This window comes from Protopterus annectens, chromosome 2.part0 (genome assembly GCF_019279795.1).
Source record: "Protopterus annectens isolate FY-2018-M chromosome 2.part0, PAN1.0, whole genome shotgun sequence".
Lineage (NCBI taxonomy): Eukaryota > Metazoa > Chordata > Ceratodontiformes > Protopteridae > Protopterus > Protopterus annectens.
The window spans coordinates 477,010,721-477,031,395 of NC_056728.1; the positions used below are offsets into that span (position 1 = coordinate 477,010,721).

Sequence of the window (20,675 nt, forward strand, 5' to 3'; positions counted from 1 at the left end):
ATTGGTCCCCGGGACTCCTGTATGCTTTTCCTCCTATTCCCCTGATTCCCAAGTTCTTACAGAAGACCAAAGCCCTCGGCAGGATGGTAATCCTAATAGCCCCACTTTGGCCTCGTCAGATTTGGTTCCCCTTCCTCCAACTCTACCAACTGAAGGAACCTTGGATTCTGGACCCAGTTCCAGATCTTCTGACGCATTTGTCAGGGACCCTCCACCCCTCTCTTCATTCCCTCAGACTGACAGCTTGCTGCTCCAATTCCCTTCCTAGCCAGGTCACATGATTTTTCTTCGGAGGTACAACAAATTCTTGTATCTTCCCATAAGGCCTCTACCAGAAAGTTATATGCTAGTAAATGGAAGCGTTTTGCCCTTTGGGCTTCTCAAAACAACGCTGATCCCTATGTGCCCCGTATTGCTAGTATTCTGGAATTTCTCTCTAAACATTTTCAAAAAGGTGCTGCAGCTACCACAATTAGAATAGAACTGGCTGCCATCTCAAATTTTCATCTTGGAGCTGAGTGTTCTAACTTAATGTTGCACAGATTATGTCGAGTCTTTCTTAAGGGCATCATTCATCTCAGGCCTCCTGTTAGACAGCCCTTTACTCCCTGGAATCTAAATTTTGTACTGTCCCACATTATTTTTCCTCCCTTTGAACCTGCATCATCCTGTCAATTGAAGTTCCTATCCTGGAAGACTATTTTCTTGGTGGTCATTACCTCAGCACGCAGGGTATCTGAGCTTCAAGCCCTTTCTGTCAAGCCACCATATTTGGTGTTTCATCCAGACAGGGTTTCACTAAGGACTAATCCTTCATTTTTGCCAAAAATGTGCTCTGAGACCAATCTGAACCAAACTATTGAGCTTTTCAACCTTTTTCCATAATCATTTTAATCAGTTGGAATACATGTTGCATAAACTTGATGTCCACAGACAATTGAGATACTATTTGGACAGGACAAAGGAATTTTGAAGATCTAACTAACGTTTTGTATCTTACTCGGACGCCAAGAAAGGATTCTCAGTTTCTAAAGTTACCCTTTCAAAGTGGTTAACTGACTGCATTAAATTTATTTTCTCTTCAGCCAACCAAACATTAGAATATGAAATGAAGGCCCATTCAGCTAGAGCGGTCTCCACGTCTTCAGCTTATTCGGCTCGTTTACCTTTGGATACTGTATGTGCAGCTGCCAGCCTCATACCTTTATCACTCATTACAAAGTGGACAAAGCCTCCAGGGACAGGGCTTCCTTTGGTTCCACTGTCCTCAGGAATATGCTCTCGTGAGCCACCCAGGATTAGGGTGCTTGGGACGCTACCCATGTGTAAGAATAAGCGGAGAGATTGAACAACTTCACATAAAGAAGTTATGTACTTACCATAACGTTCCATGTCAGTTGTTCATCTCGCCTTTATTCTTGCATTTCCACCCACCATCCCCCTCCAGGGTCTCGAAGAATGGGTAGACTTGGGGTCTGGTAGTCTTTTCCTGGGATTCTTACTCTGGCTGGAGTACTTCTGAGTTGCTTTTTATTGTTGCTGAGTTCAGCAAACTAGATTTGGGGTAGGACAGAGAGCATCATGGGATAGAGGTCTGGCCTCGAGCTATTCTGAGCTGTTTAGCCTAGTAAAGCGGCCGACTTGGAGCCGATGGCTCGGCTCCGAACCCTTCTGTAAGAATAAAGGCAAGATGAACAATTCACATGGAACGTTATGGTAAGTACATAACTTCTTTTTTGTCCACAAACCTGTCAAATCTGCTCGGCACAGTCTGTATTCCTACCATGTTTCTAAGGCCTGGAATGCCTTATCTGTATCCTTGAGGTCAGTACCTTCCATCCCATCCTTCAGTACCACTCTGAAAGATTTCCTACCCGAAAGCTGACTCCGTCCTTGCTCAACACCATTATAAAACTATATCCCTAAATGTGGACAAATACCATTTCCTGTCTTGCATCGCCTTACTATCCCTTCTTCCCTATCTAACTGCACCATAACTCTGATTTTATCTCACTTTGTATGGCAATTCCTGTTTGTATTATACTAACTTACCTTTACTTTCCCTATAAACTGGCTAAAGTTTTTATATTAAATTATTGTCATATAACCTGTCTATTCTTAACCAGTGTTTTCATATTATGTCTAATTTGGTACAAATAAAGTTGTATTTTTTTGTATTATTTTTAAAGATTATAAACTGAGTTGTGGTATTGTATGAGGAAGTTGGGAGTGTCAGAGAAGTATGTAAGAGTGGTACAAGATATGTGTGAGGGTAGTGTGACAGTGGTGAGGTCTGCGGTGGGAGTGACGGGTGTGTTTAAGGTGGAGGTGGGATTACATCAAGGATCAGCTCTGAGCCCTTTCTTATTTGCAGTGGTGATAGGTTGAAAGATGAGATCAGACAGGAGTCCCCGTGGACTATGATGTTTGCCGATGACATTGCGATCTGTAGTGAGAGTAGGGAACAGGTGGAGGTGACCCTGGAGAGGTGGAGATATGCTCTAGAGAGAAGAGGAATGAAGGTCAGCAGGACTAAGACAGAATATATGTGTGTGAATGAGAGGGAGGATAGAGGAATGGTGAGGATGCAGGGAGTAGAGGTGGCGAAGGTGGATGAGTTTAAATACTTGGGATCGACAGTTCAGAATAATGGTGAGTGTGGAAGAGAGGTGAAGAAGAGAGTACAGTCTGGATGTAGTGGGTGGAGAAGAGTGTCAGGAGTGTTTTGTGACAGACGAGTACCAGTAAGAGTGAAAGGGAAGGTCTACAAGAGGGTAGTGAGACCAACTATGTTATATGGGTTGGAGACCGTGGCATTGACAAAAAGGCAGTAGTTAGAGCTGGATGTGGCAGAGTTAAAGATGTTAAGATTTGCACTGGGTGTGATGAGTGTGAACAGGATCAGGAATAAGTATATTAGAGGGTCATCCCAGGTTGGAAGGTTTGGAGACAAAGCCAGAGAGGCAAAATTACATTGGTTTAGACATGTGCTGAGTAGGGATGCTGAGTATATTGGGAAAAAAATGCTAAGGATGAAGCTACCAGGTAACAGGAAAAGAGGAAGGCCTAAGATGAGGTTTATGGATGTGGTGAGGGAGGATGTGCAGGTGGTTGGTGTGACAGAGTAAGATGCAGAGGACAGCAAGAAATGGAAACAGATGATCTGCTGTGGCAACCCCTAACTGGAACAGCCGAAAGAAGATGATGATGAAACATATTATTCTTAAAATGTTTGTAATACTTTGGAGCTTTCCTTCCAGGCCTGTGCTGAAAATCTGTTCCTACCCAGTCAGACTTTCCTGGTAATCAAATGTCAGTAAATAAATAAACAAGTAAAGGTATATCCAAATCTTTCTTTAATAAAGTCTCTACACTTAAACTTGACTTTTGGGAGACCAAAGGGTTTTCTTGCTGGCATCAATATTTTAAATATCTAAAAGTAATAGATTTTCAACAGCTTATAAATGTTCATGATTTGGATCAAGACTGGTTACTTTTACAGAATATTAAAATATAAGCTCAAGACAAATGTTTATTTCTTGCATATTCATGTCATAAAAAACTAAACTAATTAACTTTTCTATGTTATACAACAAATCTAAGGTAGAAAACCTTCTCTCCGATTTTTAAAATTCTGATAGAGTACAGCACTAATCTAAATGAAAAATTTTGGAAACCTATAATATTGGAACATAACATTTTACTAAATCAAGAGCAGAAATACCGAATATTTAATTCGGTTAAAAATGCATCTTGGTCTCAACACTGGCATATATTTACTTGGAATTTTTTTATACAGGTCTTAACTTCAAATAGAATAGCCAAAATAAAGGCAAACAGCTCAGTTAAATGTTGGAGGTGTACCAAGATTTGTAATGCAGATTAGATGCATTTATTGTTTAAATGTTCTCCTTTGAAAGCATTTTGTAATTCAGTAGATGATTTCCTTAAAGCTTTATGGTCCGATTCTTTCTTTAACCAGGTTTTTAGTTCCGTTTAATATAAATGGTAGTAGCAACGAGAATCTCTTCCTGCTCTGCACCATTTTGGCAGTGGCAAGGAAAAGTATCACTAAGCGTTGCTCAATTTTGCCGCCATCCTTTGAAAAATGTTTATCTTCATTTAAAAGAAGTCACCTTAACTGAGACTAAAATAAACAAAAGTAGGTTATTTCTTAAGATACTTGACAAGAATCCTTGGACAAAAGTATTATTTCTGATTTATTACAGCAGAACAAAGAAATGGAGCGTTAAACATCCAGTCTCAACCCCAGAGCAGAAACAGATGAAATTTTGGATCCGACTGCTCCTTTGGATCTTACAACATCTAAAATGAATATTATAGTGCCGGCACAATCCAAGTTGGATCAGTCACAGCCTTCGGAGACTCTATATTGTCCTCGTACTAGTCAGTTGACCCAGTAGCAGGCAAGCTTCCATCACTGTTTTCTTTCTTTTTTGGCAGAGACCAGCATCCATCTTCATATACTCTACTAGTTCTTCCAGAAGTGTTACAGAAGATAATGTGGAGAGAGTGGTGAGGAAAAGCCTTTCTGCTCAGCGGCAGATTGGTCTTCCCTTGGCACCTACCCTTCTGGGTCAAATTGTCTGAACTTCCATCGCACCATTCCTGCAAGTTCCTCCTCTGACACCATCTGCTTTCTTAGAGTTTCAGTTTCAGAGCCAGTCATCCGGATCCGTCAGTCTCAGATCAGAGGATCTCTATCTTGGAATCTGACATCTCTGAGACCTCTGATTTTTTTGATCAGGAGAGCTCTTGGAGCTGAAGCCTGTCTGCCGGGTCCAGGGTGCAGCATTGGACTCTGAAATTTTCAGAGCCATCCCTATTCCTTGGTGCGTTGGCACTGGACAGTTTGACTCTGGCTTCCTCCTCAGGGGCGGTACAGACAGATCAGAGAGAGGGTATGATTCAGAAACCTGGTTTCTCAGATCAGAACCTCTCTTTAGCTCTTTCAAGCTCTGTGTTTGAGGCTGCAAAGAGAGTGTTCACTGCCTCGACAGCCCTGATGGAGCTTTCATCCTCGGATCCTACCTGTTCCACTATGATGCTTCAACTACTCTGTCCATGGGGGCATTCTGTGCTGAAACCTCAAGTTTCCCCTCAAGGAATTATGATTTTCTCTTCCAAGATTTCCTAAGCTTATCCCACTGAGGAAGTACCCAGGTAAAGGATGTGCAAGAGGAAGCACCTAGACTCCCCACAGGAGTCAGCCACCGAAGACATGGATTTCGAAGAAGGCAAAGGGTCCCCACTTGTTCCCTTCAGAGACATACTAGAAATCCTAAAACAGAGAGGTGGCTGGACAATCCTCCAACCCTACACTGGAGGACTCTGTTCTCTTAGAGAATTTCGGTACAGGACCCTCTGCTTCCTGGGTGACTCCACCTGCTGACGAGTTCATGGACATGATCCCTAGGGGGGCATGGAAGGAACTTGGCTCCATAGAACCAATACCTTGGAGACCGGACAAGATAATGGCATCAACTGTGGACAGACAGTTTTGGGGAAAGGTGTTCCATTTGATGCCATGGTCATTGATGTGGCCACAAAGAAGGAATTAGCAGACGAGAGTGCCACTGTCTATCCCCTCAACAGGGAGTCGCATGTGATGGATAGAGTGGGGAAGCATGTTTGGGCTTCAGTGACTTTTGTATTACGATCGCTGAACTGTCTGGCACATTTTGTTAGACTTCAGAAAGATTTGACCAAAGAGTTATCAAATACTCTCTCAAGAACTGTATCTGCAGAGGTTAAGTATTCCGTAACTTCTCAGTTGGCAATCCTACAGGCTATTTCCAATAGTTCCATGAGGTTAATTTCCAACATAATGGAAAGAACCTCAAGAGCTGCAGGTTCATGCATTTCCATGAGGAGGCATGCCTGAAATGTGCTTATGTAACTTTGCAGAGCCATTCAAGTCCAATTTTGTCAATCCTTTTTGCCCCTAAAGTGAAAGAAACTCTATCCAGGTGTGAGAAAGATGGTAAGACCTTGTCTGCTGTGGGCATACATTTTTTGCTCCCCCAAGATCCTTCTTTAAGAATCAAAGGAGTAGCCGGAAAATGTGGTTCAACAAATCTCAAGGTCCATTCCATGACAGACCTGGAGGAAATGTCTCCAGAGGCGGGGGGGGACTCTAGTGGACATCGACACCCTTGTGACAGAAGTAGCCCGCAAAACCAGGGTTCTTAAGTCTTTCTTTGATAAACCCTATCGTCGTTCCTGAATGGAGGTCTGACTGTCCACCTTTGGAGACAGTCGGGAGAAGATTTTCCCTGCACCAGTGAGCCTGCCTGGAATTAAAAAATACTTGGGTGTGGCGGATTATATCCAGAGGTTATATAATACCACTTTCCCTTCCACCTCCTTTTCTCAGGAAAAATCCCCAGTGTTCCACCTAGTCATAGGGATCAAGCAGCAATTCAGGTTCGAAAGCTGTTAGAAAAGAGTCATCCAAGAGGTTCTACCAGACCAGTTTGGATCCGGAATTTACTCAAGGTTTTTTAGTGCCAAAAAGACAGGGGACTGGAGACCAATTTTGGATCTCACAAATCCAAACAAATCTGTTCAATGAACCAAATTCCGGATAGTCACGGTTCAGTCCATTCTCCCCTTTCTGGGCAAGGATGACTGGATGTGTTTGACAGATCTTCAGGATGCCTGCTATCATGTAAAGATGAACAGGCGGTCCAGGAAGTACCCACGCTTTCATCTGGGAGCCAGTCATTACCAATTCAGAGTACTGCCCTTTGGATTCACCACAGCTCTAAATGCATGGCAGTAGTAGCAGCACACCTCAGACTGCAGGGATTCCGGGTGTTTCCTTACCTGGACAACTGGCTCATTACTGATTTGACAAGTAATAGACTCATACAGTTAAGAGATCAGATTCTCCACACCTGTGCTGTCCTAGGAGTAATGCTAACTATACCAAATCACAACTTCAACCAACTCAAACATTGGAATTTATTGGAGCTCTGCGCAACACAGACGGCCATTGCTTCCCTTCCACTACATCGAGTTCTAACTATAAGGCCATAAGTCAAGAAGGTTGTAGACAGTAGATCAGTCTCAGCCAGCACAGTCCTCCAAACTCTGGGCCTTATGTCTGCAGCGATAACCTTGGTTCCATTGGCCAGGTTTTACATGCAGATCCTGCAGTGGATGTTGGTTATTCAATGGTCAATCTTCAGTCAGTGTTGTATCAGATAAAAATTACCAACACTTGCAGAAGAGAGCTCTATGGGTGGATCCAGTCCTGTCAACTGTTACATGGTCATCCATTCATTCCCCAACAGCCCAAGGCCATAGTGACCATGGATGCTTCCTAGTTAGGGTGGGGGGCATTATCTGGGGAAAACAGTCCAGGGTGCTTGGTCACCCGAAGAGGCCAATTTGCATATAACTGTCCTAGAGATGAGAGCAGCGCTCTTGGCATTGCAAGCATTTCAAGATGTTCTCCCCTTTGGGACAATTGCAATTCAATGGATAACATGTCTGTCATCCGGTACAGCAGCAAACAGGAGGGAACCAGATCTTATCCATTGTGTCGAAGTGCTCAGGGTTTGGCAGTGGGTGATCTCTTCAGACTGCTTTCTTTTAGCGACGCACATTCCGGTGAGATCCAGTGTGATTGTGGACAAACTGGGCAAATGCATACTACTCCCACATGAGTGGTCGCTCATAGAGAAGGTGGCGAACAAGATTTTCCAATGATTTGGCCAGCTATGCTGTGATCTTTTTGCATCTTTCCTAAGCAACAAGTACAGCAACTACTTTGCCCTGATTCCGTTGCAGGGACAGTCACCGAGGCATGTTCCACTTCACTGTTGGCCTCCCGGTCTCCTTTATGCATTCCCATCAACCCCGTTGATTCCAAAATTCATGCAGAAAGCTGCCAGGTTGAAGAGCACTGTGGTCCTTATTGCTCCCTATTGGCCTCAACAAATTTTGGTTTCCCTTCCTATGGTCCCATCTGGTTCAACCACCATGGAACCTAGACCTGACTCTGGACTTCCTGTCTCACTGATGGGCATGTCACACCTGGATATACCAAACCTCAAGCTGACTGCTTGGCTTCTCCAGTTCCCTTAGTAGCCGGACAATTTATGCTCTCATCCCCTATCTGACTTGTAATTCTGTCTTCCCATAAACCCTTGACAAGGAAAACATATTCAAGTAAATGGAACAGGTTTGCCATTTGGGTTCAACAGTATAGACTTGACCCCTTTTTAGCCTTTATTTATCACATACTAGATTTCCTTGCTCAACTTTTTCAAAATGGTGCTAGTACCGCAACCATTAGGGTAAAGTTAGCAGCACTTTCAAATTACCATACAGGATTGAATGGCACACCCATAGCTTCTCACAAATTAAGCAAGGCCGTCTTAAAAAAAGACACTTCTAAAGCCTCATTTTAAAGACAGTACACCTCCATGGGATCTAAATTTAATGCTGCAGTCTCTTGCATAACCTCCCTTTGAACAAACGGCTACATGTGACCTTAAATATCTCTCCTGGAATACTATTTTCTTGGGTGCCATCACTTTTACAAGATGAATATCTGAGATCAAAGCACCATCTTCTAAACTTCCTTACTTGTTTTTTCACAAAAATAGAATGACCTTGCATACCAAACCGTCCTTTCTTCCAAAGGTGGTGTCAGAATCCAACATAAATAGTACTATCAATTTGCCAGTGTTTTTCCTAAATTTACCAAGAAAGAATATAGCTTACATTTACTGGCTGTTCATAGACAATTGTGATTCTATCTGCATAGAACAGTAAAAATTAGAAAAGCAGACCAGCTATTTGTTTCCTTCTCTGGATCAAAATTGGGAAAATTGATTTTTAAAGTTAGTCTATCAAAGTGGTTAACAGTTTGCATCTCCTTTATCTATAATAATTTAGGCATTTCTCTTTCACAGCCGTTGAAAGCACACTGCACTAGATATGTGACTACAGTTTTTCAATCTAGGATGTCTATGGATGATATTTGTGCAGCAGCAACTTGGGCTACTCCTCATACCTTTACAACTCATTACAAATTAGATCTGGTCTCCAGAGGTATGGTGCTCAGGAATATCCTTTCTTGAATCCACCCTGGATTCAAGTAGCTAGGGATGCTGTCCCATTTGTGAGAATAGAATGAAGATTGACAACATCGGATAAAGAAGTTATGTACTCACTGTAATGTTCTGTCTGTTGTCCATCTTCATTCTTTCCTCCCCTCCCACCTACCCCTGTCCATGACGTCTGGGGGAACGAGCATTTACATGGCCTCTGAATAGGTACATTTATATGTATATATGATTCTGGATTTGCCTTCCCATAATTATCTTTATCCTTCTATGCTGTGTAGCAGCAAACAAGATCTGAGGTAAAGGTGCACTGTGGGTAAGGGAGAAGCTCGAGAGATCTGGTGGCTGTGAGCTGTAGCATCAGCCAAATTGGATCTGATGGATCGGATCCAAACCCATTTGTGAGGAAAGAATGAAGATCGACAACACAGACAGAACATTATGGTGAGTACATAACTTCTTTTTACTACTTACTGTACTGAACTTTACTCTCTGGAGTACCTCATTTTGTTTTAATTAATATCTCACGGGCATGTTTTATATATTCTATATATTGTGTATATTTTTTCCTGGGGGGGTACTATATTCTTAAGAATTTTATTGTTGCTATTTAAACTATACTGAATGTACTTATGTTTGTATGTTAAAAGAAATGATAACCAAATTATTGTTTTTCTTCAAATTTTTGTATCAGTATATGGGATGAAGACAATAAATTAGGGGGTAGTGTATAAAAAAACATGGAAAATGTTAGTGGTTACTTCTGATTGGTTAACAAGTTCAGTTTTACTATTAGACAGACATTAGAAATAGTACAAAGGACCTGGGAATAATTGCAGGACAGGATTTCTGTTTTAATGAACATGTCTTCACTATAAAAGCTAAAGCAATGAGGAAGATGGGATTACTGTTGATGGTTTACTATTTAAAGTAACAGAAGCTAGAGACCCTGGTGTGTTGTGTGCATTGTGGGTAGACCAGTTATTAAATGCAGCAGTAACTTTTGTCAATTTTCAACAAGTGATGTCTGCCATCTAGAATCATTCTAGAGGTTTTCTGAAAAGTAAGGGATTAAAAAAACATAGACTTACACTCAATGTTAGTAAAACATTACATTTGTATAGTATTGGTTACAGACTAAGAGGAAAACTGTCTTGACTTTATAACACTTTTTTAATAAAAATCTAAGATATGATTTTTGGCTGGACAAGAAAGCACTCATCCAGTGTCATGATCAGTGTTGGTAGGTGTGTCAAAATCAACTGTCACCGTCATGAAACCATAGTCCTGTCACTCTTCGTCAACTGTACAGCAGTTTCTGGCACCAATGTATTTAGCATTGAGCTCTTTCTCAGTTCCAAGGTTTGGACTGGGGGAATGAGATTGGGGCGTGTACTATTCCATCTCTATGCATCCTCAGCCTTAAGGACTAGAAGGTTTGACAGCTGTGCTTCTAAGAGACATCAGGGCATCAATTTGATGCTCAATTTTGGCACCAGTGCATTTGGTGCAAGCATCAGTGCTAATCTGTTTTTTCCCCCTTGTTAATGTCGATCTCCTCACTGTTGACTTGGACCACTGTGCTGGCACTGCACACTTCAGTGCAAGTGCATCCCTAAATGTTGGCCAATGAACTGGTCCTGATTCAAGACTGTTCTCAACTGTTCCTGCAAGTTCCCATTCTTTCTGGATAGTAGGTCAGAACGTCTCCACAGAGGTTTGACTCTTCATCAGCTTCCTTCTCCTTGGAATCCTCCCACTGAGGAGACCAAGGAAGCACACATGCAAAAGGAACCAAGTTACCTCCCCCCACCCTCTGAGTTACATTTCCAGACACTGAAGATGGGGCTGAAAATGGTTAATCAGTGCTTCCTGTAGATGACCGCAAATCTTAACTTTTAGAGTGCAAGTGAAAAAGAGGGGGTTGCACATAAAAGCCATCTTAATCCTTTGAGAAGAACCTTCAGGAGGTTTGATGATTTTTCTTGCTACCAGTGTGGCAAGGAAAGATCTCTTTGTGGTGGCCCCCATTCCTAAGAGACAAGATAGGATCCCCCAACACTATGGACTGGGATGCTTTGGTGTAGACGCCAGCTATAAATTTAATTTGCTTCTGCAGTGACTCTAAAGAATGAGCCTCATCTTAAAGTTCCTGCTATCCCCCTTATTTGCAGCAGCACTATGGCCTGGGATGCTTTGGTGCAGATGCCAGCTATAAATTTCATTTGCTTCTGCAGTGACTCTAAAGAATGGGCCTCCTCTTAAAGTTCCTGCTATCCCCCCTATTTGCAGGGAATCCAGGCTTCCAGATCCCTACAGAAAATCTATACATTATTCACATTTTGTGTAAGGACACTTTACTGTCCGCTACACATGTTATTGTTTTGACGTGAGCTTGCCTACAGGTTGGGCAAGAAGCTAGAGCAGTTGCTTGAGAATGAAGCTGAACTTAAATCAGAATTGGCTTTTGTGGTGGCAGCTATCACTTCTTTATCTAACCTGTTCAAACACCTGGCTTGTTGTGCCATGGATGAGGCAGCAATGGTAGAGGGCATTGACATTACTGTCCACAGTAATTCCTGGCTCTACTTGTTTTGAACTTTTTGGCAAAGTCAGTTATCTTTCGTTAAGAGACTGATACTTTTAGGCTTTAAAGTATGAGAAAATGTAGTGGAGGATGAAAACTATTTCAAAATTTCTTGCGGCTTTGAGTGTCTGCTTCAGGACACCACAATATATATATTTGCTCAGGTGTAGAAGAATCTTTGACTGATGTCGCTCAAGCCAAATTCTCAGCAGTGGAGATGCCAACTGTCGAGCCAACACGGCTGTAGGGTTTCCCACCGAAAGACAAAAATAGACAAAACAAAGAATGTTGTGGTACTTTTTTCAGGGGACAGCACCAACAAAAAAATCCCTGAAGTCTTGCCTGACTATCCTACCCTGTCACAGGGAAGTCTGGGACTCTCTGCCCCTCTTTCTTTGTAGATGACCATCATGCGGGACAGATGGACTTGGGCCACAATATGCGGAGGCTGCATATTCCACACTCCACTCCAACTTCACTTCCTTTTGTTACCTCACATTCCACTCCATCAGAGGAATGTGGCAAGAAGTGGGTTCCTCAACCTTAATCAAAAAAAGGACCATCCGAGAAGTCCCTCCAAACTAGAAAAGGTGTGTATACTAGTCAAGGTTCTTTATGGCTGTAAAAACAAAGTAACTCAGACTGACCATCAGTATCTCAGTAAATTTAGTCCAATGCAGACATTCCAGATGATCTCTGAGCAAACTATTCTTCCTTGCTTGTCAAGAGAATACTGGATGTGCTGTTTGGGCCTTCAGGATGCATATTTGTACATAGAGATGGGCCAAGATGTCAGGGTAGTTCTTAATATCCTCCCTGGAAGTATACCATTCTTGGACAGTATTGTTTGATACTTCTACAGCCCCCTGTGTATTTACCAAATAAATATTAAATGTGTATTATTATCTGGGAGCTTTTCTCCCTGTGCCTCCGCTGAAAATGGACATGTATCCAGTCGGACTATCTCGGTCAACAAATGTAAAATAAAATAAAAATAAATAAAAATATTGTCATGGTCACAGCACACCAGATGTTGCAGTGTACAAGTATTTCCTTAACTGAACAACTGGTTCCTAGTGAGATGATATGTCATCTTGGGAATGTGTAGTACACCTATCATGTTCTGTAGGAGGGAGTGTTTGCATGATGGTTAAGGTCTTTACCTCAAAGACCCAGTCTACAGTGTTTGATTCTGACCTCTGGTTATTGGCTAGGTTTGTAATAGTCTACAGACTGATTGCCTAGTATTTACCTATAAATCATGATAAACGCTTTGAAGTTTCAAGTGCAATCCTCTCAGGCACTCATTTTTTATTGTTGTCCCCTAGTCACTTGTTCCTGCAAGGTCAGGCTTTCCCTGCTGAGGATCCAGTGATTCAGCATGCCCACATGCATCTGTCCCATTAGCCTTTGACTTGGGACTTTAGGGGTCATCACACACATATACTGTTTCCAGTACCTAAAGCCAAGTATCACATGAGAATCCTGCAATGGTTGCTTAAAACCCAGTGGCACCAAGTTTTTGACTTTTTGTTTACCTAGATGAAACCCACTGCCTTACTCTGGCCAGTCTCTTCCACCTTCCCATCAGTGACCATCACTGTGGATGTCAGACTTGTGTTGATGAGGGTATTGTCAAACTGTGACCATCCAAGGTATCTGGTCACATTTGTAAGCCACTTTGCTCATAAACATGTTGGAGATAAGACCAGTTAGTACTTGCTCTTTCAAGACTCTCCCTCATTTTGCTGTTACAGTTGACAAATACAACATGGCTGTAGCGTGCTACATAAACAAGAAGGATCGGACATGATCTTATCCCCTTTATTAGACTATCCTGAGAGTGTGGGAATGGGCTATGATAAATCATTTTCTTGTAGTAGCCCATATTCTGGAGGAAGACAGGATCAGTGACTGTTGCTGCACATATGGTCTCTAAGCTTGCCGTTTAAATGGAATATTTTCTATTCCTAGGTGAAGCCTTGTTATGACCTGTTTGCATCCTCTACTAATTCCAAGAGCAGCAACATTTCCCCTGCTGCCCCTTCTGGTGCAGCAATTCACGGATTTTGTGTGCCAAAATTTCCCCCATTTTCCTTTAGTCCCAGATTTCTCCAAAAGCAAAGGTTAACAGGTCACAAGTCCTTTTCATAGCCCTGTGTTGGCCTTGAGAAGTTTGGTTTTTCCCTACTTTGGTTCTTCATAGATGTGCTTTGCTGTCAAACAGTGCTCTTCTCCATTTGCACTGAAAGAGAAACACAATGCATTATGGGTAATGGGGAGGAGTTGGAGCCTGGGAAAGTTTTTGCTTGCCATGGTGATTTGCTCCTTCAGATAAGTCTCACATGTGTTGAATTGCAGGGACTCTGATCATCTAATCTGCTGCTATGGCAAGTACACTACTGCTGTTTGCTGTACAAGTTCTTAGCCAGGTATATTTTAATTTGCTCCAACCACTTACTTTTGTGTCATGTAAATGTTTATATAACAAAATGCCTCAATCCATTCCTAGTTATGAAAGTGAAATGACCTAATTGCTCTGTCTCTGATTTTTCTTAGCACCTAGCTAATGTCTGACTTCTGACATTCCTTTCAGTGGAGAAGTTCACAACTGGTGTTTGACACTTCCACGTTTGAAGTGTATATTAATTGATTGATTGCATTTGTTTTGTACTAATTCCAAGACTGCGTTTTTTGCATACTAATTCTGAGATTGCACTATCTTGGAAAATTCCCTTTACTCTGACGTACAGCAATTTTGGAATAGAAAATACAAGTAGCAGAGGTTGAGTGGTGTCACTTCCCGTGTTGGAGGTGCATGTAGGCACCTCTTTTATAATCTTACATTGGGTTTTGAGTTTGTGTTATTTTTAAAAGCTGCACAGGTGTTTCCATTTCTCAGTGTCAAATATGTGTGATGAAGTTTAGTTATGCAAACATAACGAATGCATGAAGTAAACAGAAATGTCAGTACTTGGGTTCCATGCTGCAGTGATTATGGTGCATGTAGAAGAGCCCGCCATCTGTTTTTATGCCTCTGTTTATTTGGTAAAGTTTTGTAATTTTCTTGTATTAGCAAATTCTGTAGTTAATGGAGTGGATCATTGATGCCATTTATGAAATTGTGTAAGCATGTGTATGTACACATGTGTACATAGATATATATGTATATAATTTTGTATTTATAATTTATTGATACATTTACATTGTAACTTTCATTAGTTAATTCATCATGTTCTAAATAGTTCATATCAGCATAGACACTTTTATATTTTAGTGGTTATGGTTTATACCAGTGAAGAAATTTTAGATATATTAAAATGTTTTATTAAGTTAATTTTTTAATAATTAACATATACACATATATATATATATATATATATATATATATATATATATATATATATATATATATATATATATATATATATATATATATGTGTGTGTGTGGAGACTGAGTAAAACCACATGGTTTTAATGTTCATATATCATGTTTTTTATTTCAATATGAAAAATGTTTTTATAACGTGCAATATGAAATGCTTGGATTGTAATATATGCACGTATACCTTTTATGGTTGTCTGACTAATTGATTAATTGTTTTTAACCCTTTCTATATATATGGGCTTTTGTGATTGGTTTATTTAGAAGTTTGAAAAAGCTGTAAGCGAAAGCGCTCACTCACAATAAACTAGTTTTTACTCTAATAGTATTGTTCGGAAGTTACTGTGACTGAATAGTCCCTTTGGATGAAATGCGTCAACTGTATTGTTTCCAGGTTATCATGACTGAATAGTCTTTTCGCAAGTGTTTGGAATACACGGATCTATTTAATTTGAATTTGGATATCATTTTGGTGCCTTGAGTGAGTCTACGTATCCATGGTGTGATTTACCAGCAGGTATTATTGGATTATATAAATAAATAAAATGTAGACATTGAGCTACATATTTGAAAAATGTGGGTTTTAATTGTCTTTTGGGGTTTGAAAAGATTGATTCAGAGACACTTATTTTCCTTGTTCCCTGCCACCAGTGAAACCTGCACTTTTAGTCTTAAATGTGCCTTTCTGATTAGGAAAATGAAATGCACTATAACAATGAGTGCTTTTGACTACTCAGAAGCTGTAATCAGTTCTGATGGATTGCAGCTTTTGAAAGGAGCATGATTAATGCATCTCAGTTTTTAGAAGGTGGTTACTGAGACTTTTTTTTACCTTGTAGGTGGCATGCAAACTGTGTAATGCTGCAGTTTTATATTTCAGAAAAGAAGTAAAATGGCTGATAAGAAGCTCCGAGAATATGTACCTCAGAAGCGATCTGGTGGTTATGCTGTTCTGCTTACCCTGTACCAAGACAGTAAGGTAATAAAATCAAATGTGAGCATGAGGAGTGTTTGCTTTAACTCTGACTGGAGCATATAGTCACATATAGTACCAGTTATGGCTTGCAGTCATGTTGCCATGGTGGGTGTTTAAGCAGTAATCTATTTCATGCTGTGCATGTTAGGCATGACTTGGACTGTGGTGCCTGCCATGAGGTAGAAAGTAGAGATGTGAAGTTGTTCAGTCTCGCCCTTCATTCTTTACTGATGGGTTCGGAGCCAATTGCAAAGCTCAAGGCAAAGTCCCTACTGATGCACCTGTGAATTACCTCAGATCTAGTTTGCCGCTGCAACAGATCGGAGGTTCTGAATTAGTTCGGGCCAGATAAGAAAAATGTTTCATGAAAATTCTTATAAAAGTTTTTTGATAGTTAGTTAGGATTGTTTATAAAGCTCTTGTAGCTTTCAGTGTGTTTTTCCCTTCCCATTTACTGTTTTTTCATATATTTGTAGTTGGCCTCTTTTAGGCAGTTACTTGTAGTTCTTTAAGGTATGATCTGTCTAGCCTTCGGTTTTATTTAAGGCTCAGTACAGTAAACCTTAGTCCATATAGATAATCTTATTGCTTCCCTTTTATTTCAGCTTGCTATGATATTTAGTGACCTTTGTCACATTTGTTTAGATAGTTGTAGTAATTAGATTTCTGTGTGATCTGTCTAGCCTTCTGTATTTTTTAGATGAGGCTTAGTCTGTTACTACTGTTTAAATTTACAGTGAAGGTTGTGGTTTCTAAGCAGTTCTCTTTTTTGACAGTCTGCTTCTGTGATATCTTTATTGTGTTTGTGTGTGTGTGTGTGTGTGTGTGTGTGTGTGTGTGTGTGTGTGTGTGTGTGTGTGTGTGTGTGTGTGTGTGTGTGTGTGTGTGTGGTTTAGCCTGCTTTTTAAAAGCTTACTTGCTATTTTTCTATTTCGTGAAAATTTACTGTTGTAGTTTTTTGTGTGGTAGCAGTAAATAATTTCTGACTTTACTATGGCTGACCAAGATAAGCACCCCAAGTTTGGGTTCAAAAAGTGCCCTAAGTATGGTCAGAAAATGTCAGTTACAGACAGCCACTTTAACTGTGTTTATTGTCTAGGGGCTCTGCATTTGCAAGACAGTTGTGCCATTTGTCATTCCTTCTCCTCTAGGGTCCTGCAGGAAAGGAAGAGGAAACTGATCAATAGAGGCTTGTTGAAGCCTTCATTTCAGGAAGCTTTGAGTGACCAGGATGGCTCCAGTAGGTCCTCAAAGTCTTCCAAGACATCGGACTCAAAAATCTAAGAAGTCATCGACTTCGGCTCCACTGCCCTTGGAGCCAACAGTTTTTTCCTTTCGGAGCCGGTCCCCAGTCTTGGAACCGGTCTCCGAAACGTCAGAGTCCTATTTTTCAGTCTGTACCACCTTCAGTATGGTCGTTTCGATCATCTGTCAGTCTGTTGGATCTGGATGTGGATCATGTGATACAGTAGCTGTTGTCGGCACCTGCATTAGCCAAAATGTTATCGGCTTCGACCCAAATGGCTTCAGAGCCGAAGACCATTGCACCGACTATTACTATTCCTCCTCCGAGCCATAGTGGTTCTTCGGAGCCGGGGAGGCAGACCTGATGTTACTGGAAACCTCGGACTAGACGCCTACTCCAGTGTCTTCAGCTCCATGTACTCTGACATCCTCGGTGCCTATCGAGGACTCTAGGAGCAGACACTCACTGGTCGGGTCCGGGGAGGACAGTTGAGCCGACTTGGTTCTGACCTTGCCTCTCAGGGCCTTGGCTAGGATGAGCTCGGCTCCTACCTCAGGCTCGGAGCCCACTGTTCTGGTGCCAGCGGTGTTGATTGTTTCTTCGGATCTGTCGGCTCCTTTGCATCGGAGCAGAGGTGCTTTCGATGCTATGAGGAGAGTCATGTCTCCTAGGACATCCTCTACCTCTGGTCTGCCCTCCTCCTCTCCAAAAGTGCCCGTGTCTGCTTCTGCATCACACGTTCTCATTAGGCGTAGAGACCCAGAGATTCAGGAAGCCCCAGTGGGTGGCCCCTGCTATTCCGAGACCTCACCAGAGACTCCCACTGATGAGGTTCCCAGGAAGAGATTGTGCAAGAGGAAGCACATTGACTCCCCACAGGAGTCTCTCACATCGGATACTGACTTAGATGAGTCAGAAGTGTCCCCACTGTCCCTCTCTGAGGATATCTCATTCACTGAGATACTTGAGATCCTTAGGCAGAGGGGTGACTGGCAGTCCAAAAGCCCTACTGAAGATGAGTCAGTTCTCCTGAAGGCTTTCGGGCTTCAGCCCACCACCTCTTGGGTGACTCTGCCCTTCGATGAGCTGATGCAGCTGGTCTCACAAAGGGCATACGCATCTCTGGATACTATGGAGCCTGTCTCTAGAAGGCCTAATAAATTTAATTTCTGCCCCACTTGACAAAACATATTTAACTAAAGGTGTTCCAGTTGATGCCATGGTGGTGGTGTCGGCCACCAAGAAGGAAATGTCTGAGACTTTCTCATCTATCCATCCTCCTAACAGAGACTCCAGGATTATGGATAGATATGGGAAGTGCATGTTCAGTTCAGCAACCTTTGCTCTGTTCGCTCCACTACGTGACCCATTTCACTAGGTTACAAAGAGATCTCCTTAAGGAGTTGGGAGATCTTCAGGGTACAGTAGCTGCAGGAGCCTCCGACAAAGTTGCTGCCCAGCTTGCTACCCCACATTCTATTCTCGGCTCACCCATGCGTCTCATATCCTATGCAGCTGATGGAACGAGTAGGGCAGTGGATTCAGGAATCGCTCTAAGGAGACATTCCTGGTTGCGCTTGTGTTCCTTCGCGGAGCCCTTCAAGTCATCCTTCGTGAACACTCCCTTTGATGGCTTGTCCCTTTTCAGGCCTAAAGTGAAGGAAACCTTAACCAGGTGTGAACAGGACGGAAAGACTCTGTCTGCCGTCAGGGTCCATTTTTCCACCCCTACCCGACCCTTTCCCAAAAGTCAACGGGGAGGAGAAATGTGGTTCCGAAAAGCCCAAGGAGCCTTTCAGGGCACACATGGTTAACTCCCCTCCAGGGGTAGAGGAGGGTTAATAATAGAAGACACCGCCCTCGCGGCAGAAGGGGTCTGGTCTGCAGCACCAGGGTGACAGAGATCACTTCTCTGGGAAGCCCTACCAGCGCTCCTGAGAGGAGGCCCGACTGTCCTGCTCTGGAGGCAGTTGGGGGTCGCTTGTCTTTGTACCCAGACGCCTGGCTCAAAATAACAAGAGACAGCTGGGTACAAAGTATCATTTCCAGTGGGTATTTCATTTCATTCGCCACAACCCCCCCCCCCCCCCCCAATCGTAAGAAAAAATCCCGGAAGTTCCACCCAGTTACAGGGGACAGGCAAGTATAGAGGTCTAAACGTTGCTAGCAAAAAGAGTCATCCAACCAGTCCCAGCAGACCAAACAGGATCCGGAACTTACTTAAGATTCTTTTTGGTTCCAAAAAAGATGGGGGACTGAAGACCCATATTGGACCTCGGCAGATTGAACCAATACGTAAAGAAACAAAAGTTTTGGATGGTTATACTTCAGTCTATACTTCCCTTCTTAGAAAGACAATTGGATGTGCTCGATAGATCGTAAGGATGCGTACTACCACATAAAAATGGCCAGATCATCCAGGGATCACCTGCGCTTCCGGCTGTGAGCCAATCACAACCAGTTTTGAGCCCTGCCCTTTGGTTTCACCACAGTCCCCAGAGTGTTCACCAAATGCTTAGCAGTGGTCATGACTCACCTGAGGCGTCTAGGATTCCAGGTGTTTCCGTACCTAGATGATTGGCTCCTTACCGCCACCACCAGGCATCAACTCATTCAGGCCAGGGAGTCCACTCTGTCACTCTGCAATTATCTGGGCATTACAGTCAACTCAGAAAAATCTGCCTTGTCGCCATCGCAGCATATCGTTTTTATCGGGGCAGAATTGGACACCACTACCACCACTCTAAGACTTCCAATGGAAAGAGTCCTCCTCATTCGTCAACATGTCAGCATCCTGGCATCAAAAGACAAAGCACCAGCATCAGAAGTTCTGAAAGTATTAGGCATGGTGGCAGCAGCAATTCTAGCCATACCACTAGCTCGGAGGACATGCGGGTTCTTCAATGGCTGTTGTTCACTCAATGGTCTTACCAAGAGCTACCCATGAATCACACTATAATGATCACAAATTCTTGCAAGAAGGACCTTCAGTTGTGGTTGACCTCACTTCATAGGATGCCCATTTGTGCTACCCCCTCCAGCAGCCCCTGTGACCACAGACGCTTCCCTGATAGGGTGGGGCATTTTCAGGGAAGGACTACCCAAGGCACATGGACTGACCAAGAGACACATTTGTATATCACTGTCCTAGAGATGAGAGCAGTACTTATGGCGTTGCAGTACTTTCAGGACTTTCTTTCTCTGGGTACGATTACAATTCAGACAGACAACATGGCGGTGGTCTGGTATTTGAACAAACAAGGAGGAACCAGGTCTTACCCCCCTTTGTCAAGAGGCTCTCAGAGTTTGGCAGTGGGCTGCTTCCACCCAGCGCATTCTGTTGGCAACGCACATCCCAGGGAGATCCAACGTGATAGCAG

At 42.5% G+C, this 20,675-nt stretch overlaps 1 protein-coding gene across 1 annotated transcript in view; it reads left to right on the forward strand.

The window, feature by feature from the left end:
* Positions 1-20,675, forward strand: part of MUS81 (MUS81 structure-specific endonuclease subunit) — a 597,219-nt gene that overhangs the window by 128,259 nt on the left and 448,285 nt on the right. Inside the window, exon 5 of the mRNA XM_044060324.1 lies at positions 15,954-16,052. Within this exon, the coding sequence (XP_043916259.1) occupies positions 15,954-16,052 (99 nt within the window). The remainder of the gene's footprint in view (positions 1-15,953; positions 16,053-20,675) is intronic.